General features: G+C 39.8%; 1 protein-coding gene across 4 annotated transcripts in view; it reads left to right on the forward strand.

Annotated features, from left to right (window-relative positions):
• The window catches only part of MAPKAPK5 (MAPK activated protein kinase 5), a 38,683-nt gene that overhangs the window by 8,922 nt on the left and 21,026 nt on the right, over nucleotides 1-8,735 (forward strand). For 2 of the 4 annotated variants that reach the window (XM_017542694.2, XM_017542687.2), the window contains exons 2-7: nucleotides 1,484-1,557; nucleotides 2,057-2,132; nucleotides 3,321-3,418; nucleotides 4,799-4,907; nucleotides 6,321-6,410; nucleotides 7,121-7,216. In XM_017542694.2, coding sequence (XP_017398183.1) covers nucleotides 1,484-1,557; nucleotides 2,057-2,132; nucleotides 3,321-3,418; nucleotides 4,799-4,907; nucleotides 6,321-6,410; nucleotides 7,121-7,216 — 543 coding nt within the window. The remainder of the gene's footprint in view (nucleotides 1-1,483; nucleotides 1,558-2,056; nucleotides 2,133-3,320; nucleotides 3,419-4,798; nucleotides 4,908-6,320; nucleotides 6,411-7,120; nucleotides 7,217-8,735) is intronic. The other 2 variants (XM_037743609.1, XM_037743606.1) reach the window with 2 other exon arrangements.

Consider the following 8,735-nt stretch of genomic DNA (forward strand, 5'->3'; position numbering starts at 1 on the left):
AGTAGAGACGGGGTTTCACCATGTTGACCAGGATGGCCTCGATCTCTTGACCTCGTGATCCACCCGCCTCGGCCTCCCAAAGTGCTGGGATTACAGGCTTGAGCCACCGTGCCCGGCCGGTTTTTTTTTTTTTGAGACAGAGTTTCGCTCTGTTGCCAGGCTCCAGTGCAGTGGTGCAATCTTGGCTCACTGCAACCTCTGCCTCTGGGTTCAAGTGATTCTCCTGCCTCAGCCTCCTCAGTAACTGGGACTACAGGCATGCGCCACCCAGCCAGCTAATTTTTGTATTTTTAGTAGAGACGGGGTTTCACCATGTTGGGCGGAATGGTCTTGATCTCTTGACCTTGTGATCTGCCTGCCTCGGTCTCCCAAAGTGCTGCAATTACAGGTGTGAGCCACCGCACCCAGCTGAGACCCTGTCTCTTAAAATAAATAAGTGAGTGAATGAATGAATGAATGAATGGAATTCTTTCTTATCTAAAAGTATACAGCAATAGAGGCTAACATGCAATGATTACCCAAGAATTCCATTAAAACTTTTATTAAACTATAGAGGCTGTATTCTAAACTGTTGAAAGTTATTTATATCAGAAATATACTTATATAATGAACATGACAGAATAGAATTGGTCTGTATACTGTTGGAAATTAGATGTTTACTATGATATTTATTACTATTTGAACTTTTAAGTCTCGATTTATTGAGTTATTCCAATAATTTAATCAACTTGTTCAGGGATATAGGCCTCTATAGGATGACAGCATGTATCTGGCTAATCTTTCTAGAATCTCATAAAATATGCTTGCCCAGACCAGCTGAGGTGGCTAATCCCAGTACTTTGGGAGGCCGAGCGGGCAGATCAGGAGGTCAGGAAATCAAGATCATGCTGACTAACATGGTGAAACCTTGTCTCTACTAAAAATATAAAAAATTACCTGGGCGTGGTGGCAGGCACCTGTAGTCCCAGCTACTTGGGAGGCTGAGGCAGAAGAATCGCCTGAACCTGGGAGGCAGAGGTTGCAGTGAGCCGAGATTGCACCATTGCACTCCAGCCTGGGCAACAAGAGCCAAACTCTGTGTCAAAAAAAAGAAAAAAAGGTGTGTGTGTGTGTATACATATATATATTTGACCATTGTAGCAAAGAGGCATTTAGTAGTTGATGCATTTTGAAAAAAATATTTTCCTCTCAGATCCCCCCCAAAGCATTGATTGTCTAAGTATATGAACCTTGTAGGTGAGCTGAATAATTTCTTTTTATCTTGAAGTCTTTGCTTTCTTGTTGGAAAACTGGAAAACAATGTCTAACGGAGTCATGTGGACAAAATGTCTAGTTATAAAGCCCCGCAGAACACAAAATTTTGCTTATCAGTTTCTTAGAAGATGAGCTGTTGAATGATGGGTCTTCTGTTGTCCCAACTCTGCTTATTTACCTTTAACTGGGGAATCATTCTCTGTCCTCTCCCGTTTTTTTGTATTAATAGGAAACTTCCATTTTAGAAGAATACAATATCAATTGGACTCAGAAGCTGGGAGCTGGAATTAGTGGTCCAGTTAGGTAAGAGATCCATATGAGAATTATGGCAAAATGTTGGCATGTGCAAACTCTGAAATGGCCATTTGAAATACATCTTGAATTAGACACATTAGGTGTACTAGGTTTGAGAAATAGCCTGAATTTAATAAGTACAGGTTTTTATGTTAGGCTTTTTCTCATGTATTTAGAAATTAAGTGACCAAGTTGCATGGTCTTTTTTATGGAGTCATTTTAGATGTTGAGACTGTGGGGCCACTGTGAGAGTCACCTGTAGCCAACTGAGGCCATTATTTTTTCATTGACCCACAGCAGCGAGTTGCTATTGCATTGCTTAGTAGCTGAGGGCTGAGCATTGGCGGCTCGGCAGAGGCCCATGTCCCTACCTGCTACCCTTGGAGGCAAGTTTGTTCTGATGCACTTGGCTATATCCTTGATGAGAAGTACAAATCTCAAAGAAAAAACTTGTTAATTTTCATTGTAACATGTATGATCTCTGATTGATTTTTTCCTCCAAATCTAGAGTCTGTGTGAAGAAATCTACCCAAGAACGGTTTGCACTGAAAATTCTTCTTGATCGTCCAAAAGCTAGAAACGAGGTATGCTTTATTGCCTCGACTTAATTAAATATTTGAAATGCCTAAGAATTGTTCTTTTTGCAAGTAAGGCAGCTTCCTAGAGAGAATACAGAGATGCAAAGAAAGTTTTATGTCCAAACTTCACCTCTCTTCCCTATTCATGGTATCATTTTAGAATAGTCCTAGATCTGTCAGTATCAAAAGCCGTTGAGTCATTTCCTTTCAGCCACCTCTTGTTCTTTTAAAATTAATGTGGTTCTTGGACCCTAATGTATTCAGATTACTTCAATTTTGCCTATTTAAAAAGGTACTTGAAGTTGGAGATGAAATAGCACAAGGAAGGGTCAGGTGAATGATGTATAGAAAGTGATGCTACAGGAGGATTCTGAGGATGTTTCTAGTTTTCAAAAATATACATTGTGTTTGTTTCTGTTTGTGACAGGGTCTTGTTCTTTATTCAGTTATTACAATAATTTAATCAACTTGGTCAGGGATATAGGCCTCTACAGCATGGCAGCATATATCTGACTAGTCTTTCTAGAATTTCATAAAATATACTTGCAAAGAGGCATTTAGTAGTTGCATTTAGTAGCTCCAGGCTGGATGGAGTGCAGTGGCACCATCACGGCTCACTACAGTCTTGACCTCCCTGGGCTCAAGTGATCCTCCCACCTCAGCCTCCTGAGTAGCTGGGATTACAGGCATGTGCCACCATGCCTGGCTAATTTCTTTTTGGATTTTTTGTAGACATGGGGTTTTGCCATATTGCCCAAGCTGTTCTCGAACTCCTGGGCTCGAGTGATCACCTGCCTTGGCCTCCCAAGGAATTGGGATTACAGGTGTGAGCCACTGCCCCTGGCTATACATTGGTTTTAAATTATCTGGATATGGTAATGACATGCTAATATGTGCAATTAAGGACTTCTTTTGCATAAACATATGTGAATAATTTCTAAAATGAGCTGTTTGCCAGATTTTCATTTGCAAATAAACGGGACAGTAGGAAGTAAATTTGTTGATGAGGTTTTATTCATGGAAAAAGCATTAAGGAGATAATCTTTGAAAACACTGGCTTTTTATATCATTCTGGGTGATAAAGTTTTTATTGTAATAGGCTTGCACCTAGTGTGATCAGTTTTTGGAGAGAAGTTTGGAGAGAAATTGTTGGTATCCCCTACCTATGGAAACATTTCCTCTCTTCTCTTTAAGGTACGTCTACACATGATGTGTGCCACACACCCAAACATAGTTCAGATTATTGAAGTGTTTGCTAACAGTGTCCAGTTTCCTCATGAGTCCAGCCCTAGGTAAGACTACAAGGTATTATCATCACGTGCCCATATGTAGGCCCAGATGTAGTGGAGTTGTCCTCTCTTTTATGTACTCTGTCCCCTCCCTCTCCTCCTTCCTACCCTCCCTTCCTCTGCTCTTCCTTCTCTCCCTCCTTTCCCCCTCAATCTCCCTTTTTGTAATTTGGAAAATTCAAGCATTTGTAAAAGCAGACAGAATTATGTAATGAATCCCCAAGTTCTCTTGATCCATCCTCAAAAGTAATCCTCTCATGGTCAGTCTAGTTTCATCTATGCCCCTACCACTTCAGGTTCCCTGATTATTCTGATTACTTTCTCATTTAAAGAAAGCATTTAAAGTGGAATTTAATTAAACAGGTTCTATTTCAAATCAGCAAAAGGGGCCCAAATATTATTCTAGGCAAAGTCTTAGAGGCTGATAAAACAAAAAGCCTTTATTGCTTAGTCTGACTTTAAAGAAAGAAATCAACATGATTCTTTTAGTTACTAAATGTTTGGCAAGCATATTGGGTGGCATTCTAAGTCTCTTTGATGGAATTCAAAATTAAAGTATGTGTTTTTGGGGGGAGACTGAGATGTAAACCCATCATCATAGCAGTGCAATAGCTACTAAGGATAGGCATCTCTGAAATAGTCTTTTTTTTTTTTGAGATGGAGTTTCACACTGTCATCCAGGCTGTAGTGCAGTGGCATGATATTGGCTCACTGCAATCTCCGCCTCCTGCGTTCAAGCAGTTCTCCTGCCTCAGCCTTCCGAGTAGCTGGTACTACAGACGTGCGCCACTATGCCCAGCTAACTTTTTTGTATTTTTAGTAGAGATGGAGTTTCACCATGTTGGCCAGATGGTCTCAATCTCCTGACCTCGTGTTTCTCCCGTCTCGGCCTCCCAAAGTGCTGGGATTACAGAGCCACCATGCCCGGCCCCACATCCTGAAATATTCTAAGCGTACAAAGGAGAGGAGCTGCTAACTATAGTCTGGAAGGAGAAGTGTCTCACAGAGGCTCTGTGGAAGCCGGGACTTGAAGCAAGAGTAGGAATTTTCCAGATGGAAAAAGAAGACAGAATTTTAAAAACAAATGGGAAATCAAACAATTATTTTTCACAACTGTGCTCTGTTGGTGAAAGCATTTGGATAGAAGCTGGAAGCATATATGAAAGAAAGCTGGAAGCAAAAATCACATTAAAAAGTTTTTTTAGAACATGAGAATTTTTGCTCTTAGTAGCTGTCTTACCTTGGACTTAGGAAGTTGTTACACACTTTGTAGATGAGATATCTTCAGGTCAGCTTCTTAATGTTTCAGGGTTTTTTTGTTTCTTTTTCTTTTCTTTCTTTTTTTTTTTTTTAAACTTAACAAAATCAAATGCTTTCAAACAGGGCCCGACTCTTAATTGTAATGGAGATGATGGAAGGGGGAGAGCTATTTCACAGAATCAGCCAGCACCGGCACTTTACAGAGAAGCAAGCCAGCCAAGTAACAAAGCAGGCAAGTTAACCCCAGGTACCAATCAAACTGCCAACAAAGTTGGTTAACAAGCGCAATTTCATTGGGGGGAATAAAAGAATCCTTAAAGAAAAGCTCTATTTGACTTCTCATTGCCTGCTTTGTTATGTAATCAGAAAAGATGTTTTGACAGGAGAAATGTGACTCATTTTATACTTAGGGGGGGGGACTTGTGTTCTTAATTGGTTGTCAACTGTTTCCTGAGGCTACTGTGAGATTTCCATAAACTCTGGAGGGAAGGTGATTTTAACTCCTTAGTAGACTGCAGGTATCTCCAGGCATGTAGCTACCAAGTACTGTTATTGGACTTTGAGGTAAAATGCTGCTGATACCGTCTGAAAGATTGTATGGTATAAAAATATATTCAAAGATGCTTCCTGCCTGTGAGTCACTTTTCTGTCATTTCTTTAGATTTAATAATATACTAAGATCTTTGTAATTCTGGATTATTCCTGGTTATATTCTATTTTGACATCACATTTTATTGCTATAGAAATAATTTATGTCGCAAACAATGCTAGGAATTCAACTGATAATCACTTCTTGGAGAGGTGAAAAGCTAAACTTGCAAGGCTTATCTTCATACCAAGCAAGCAAAGCAGAAAATTAGGAAGCATAGCCCAATTGCTTCTTAATAAAAAATTCTTCCAAGTTTTCTGTGAACCTTACGCAATTTTGGATGCCTCCTTTCTGGTAGGGAGGAACTGATATTTGGATTGCTGAGAAAATTCCATATTGAGAGTTAAAGAACAGGTAGAATCTATTCCTTCTGTTTGATTTTTAAAATTATACCTTTAATTTTTTCAAGTATTAGGATTAAAGGATGAGCTCTGATAATCTTCGATAAAACAAAACCCCTTCAAATCCACATAAACAGGCAACATTTTCAACAAGTATGATGAGCAAAATGAGTTTCCAGTATTAGCTGGAAAAACCCAGTCAGCTGATTTCTTGACTTTCAGCTTCCTGGAGAGTGCCATTCTTGTCTGAGCCAGGCCATCCTGCCTGTAGCCCTGCTGTGGGAAACCCGCACCTGCTGACCATTGCTCAGCTTAGGTGTTTCTTTTGCAGTGCCTGTCATACCTCAGATGAATGAAAGTGAGAGCATTTCATTGTTTCATTTCTTACAGGATTTACCCATCAGTTTACTCTGACAAAGATTGCTGTACCATCGTATTTTTCTTTCTGTTTGACAGAATACAAGTTGCAGTTAAACTAAGCTTAATCCATTTCTGTTTCTTGGTATTCCAAGTCTTTCTTAATTTCTGCTTTAAAATTGAAACTGAACACAGTCTTAATGAAGGCTTGTTTTTTAACATCCTGAGTTCTCTACACCAGGGGTGTTAAAGAGTGATCTTTTCTAAGAAGCGGGTGTTCCATTGTGTCTTTTTTCAGATAGCTTTGGCTCTGCGGCACTGTCATTTGTTAAACATCGCGCACAGAGACCTCAAGCCTGAAAATCTGCTTTTTAAGGACAACTCTTTGGTGAGAAGACTTGTTTTTCTGCATTTTAGTGCTGCTACTCTTAACATAGTTCGGGAGTGGGTGTGTTTGGAGTGCTCTGAATTCATGGTGAAGAAGGATTAGGCCAAAGTGCCTCAAACAGCTTAACCCATTCCGTTGCTAGAAGCTCAGAGAAGCTGTACTACCCCTGGCATTGATAATTTTGGATGATACTGATATGTATTTGTGGGACTTAGGATTTTAGATATTATTTGGGAAGGGGCAGGAATCTATATGCTGTTATGTATTACCTTGAAATTTGATGGTTTCATTTGCTGTTTTCCCTTTCAGCCCTGTCCCCTGCCCCAAGTCCCACCAGATAAGTTGCTCTGGCTCTCATGAAGCTTACGGCAGATATTAAGAGTGAAGCAGCACCCCGGATAGATGAGAGGTGATGGGCTCTTAGAGTGAAGGGGCACTAGGCGAAGACCTTGATTTTAGTGCTGTCCTTAGGAGTTCTAAAGCAAAGATAGCTGTGTGAGTGGGTAGGAATTCCTTACTTCTGCATTGCTAAGAACAGTTCCTCAACGTGAATCATTGTCTCCAGACCTGGGACATGTTATTTTCATAAGCTCACATCTCAGCCAGAAAGAAACTTGTTAGAGCTCAGGGTAACCTGTCTTATACCTGGATTTTCCTTTAATATTTACTGAGCACTCTGGAGCAGTGACTCCCATTTTTTAAAATTTCAGGATGCACCAGTGAAGTTGTGTGACTTTGGATTTGCCAAAATTGACCAAGGTGACTTGATGACACCCCAGTTCACCCCTTATTATGTAGCACCACAGGTAAGCATGTGCTGTTTCTGTACTTAAGATCTGTCACCCAGCTGCCCATGGACTCGTGTTCCTTCTATTCTACAGCATAAGTAAGCATATAGTACAGATGGGATGGGGAAAACTTAGCTTTAGAGACCGACAGATTTCTTTATTTGATGTAGACCTTTTATTCTTTTAAAATCGACTTTATTGAGCTATGATTTAGAAGTATGATTTACATACAGTAAAGTACCTCTACTTCAAGAAGAGTTTGATGAGTTGTGACAAATATATACCCCGTATGACAACCACCACAATGAAGATGCAGAACGTGTCCCTCACTTCACAAGCTGCCTGTGCCACTTTGCAGTCAGTCCCCTCCCAGCTTAACCCCTGGTCCTAGGCAACCACTGACCTGCTTTCTGTTGTTATTGGTTAGTTTTGCCCGTTGAAGAATTTCATAAAAATATAATCATGGACTTTGTATGTTTCATTTCTTTTTCTTAGCATGTTTTTGAGATTCATCCATGTTCCTGCATTTATCACTCATTACTTCCTTTTCATTGCCAAGTAGTATTCCATTATATATCTAAGGTGCATTTGTTTTTTCCATTCACTGACTGACAGGATTTGGGGTTGTTTCTCATTTTTGGCTATTATGAAGAAAGCTGCTAGGAACACTCATTTACAGTTTTTGGGGGACATGTTCCCCCATGCCTGTATCTTCTTTCCAAAATGGTTGTACCATTTTATGCTTCTAGCAGCAATGTATAGTGTTCCAGTTGTTTTACATTTTTACTAACGCCTCATGCTCTTCGCTTGTCAGCACTTGTCATCTTAGCCATTCTGATAGGAGCAGAATATTACTTCATTATGGTTTTAAACACGACATTTTCCTGATGGTGACTGTTTTGGAGCACTTTTTGTACGTGTTTAGTAGCCATTGTGTTGAGAAGTATGGATATTCATCTTTTGCCCTTTTGTTATTGTTGGTTTCTCATTAAAGAATTTGAGGTATAAGAATTTTTAAATACTCTGGACATGTTCTTTGCCATGTGTATGTTGTATTCTTACTGCTACTGTAACATATTGCCACAAACTCAGTAGCTAAAAACAACAGAAATTTATTATCTTATACTTCTGCAGATGAGAAGTCTGAAATAGTACTCAGCACTATAATCAAGGTGTCAGCAGGAATGTGTTCCTTCTGGAGGCTCTAGGGGAGAATCCATTTCCTGCCTTTTCTAGCTTCTAGAGGCTGCCTACCTTATTTGGCTTGTAGCCTCTTCCTTCATCATCAAAGGCAGTAGCATAGCATCTTCCAATGTCTCTCTCTATGACTTTGACCTTCTTGCCTGCGTCTTACAAGGACCCTACTGATCACGCTGGCCTTACCTGGATAACTCCACATTTTAAGATTCTTAATTCTTCTGCAATACAGGGTAACATAATCCCAGGGATGATAATAACATGGACATACATCTTGGGGGGCCCATTATTGTGCCTTCCATATATATATATATATATATATATATATATATATATATAT

This window comes from Cebus imitator, unplaced genomic scaffold (assembly GCF_001604975.1).
Source record: "Cebus imitator isolate Cc_AM_T3 unplaced genomic scaffold, Cebus_imitator-1.0 Scaffold8, whole genome shotgun sequence".
In the NCBI taxonomy this organism is placed as follows: Eukaryota; Metazoa; Chordata; class Mammalia; order Primates; family Cebidae; genus Cebus; species Cebus imitator.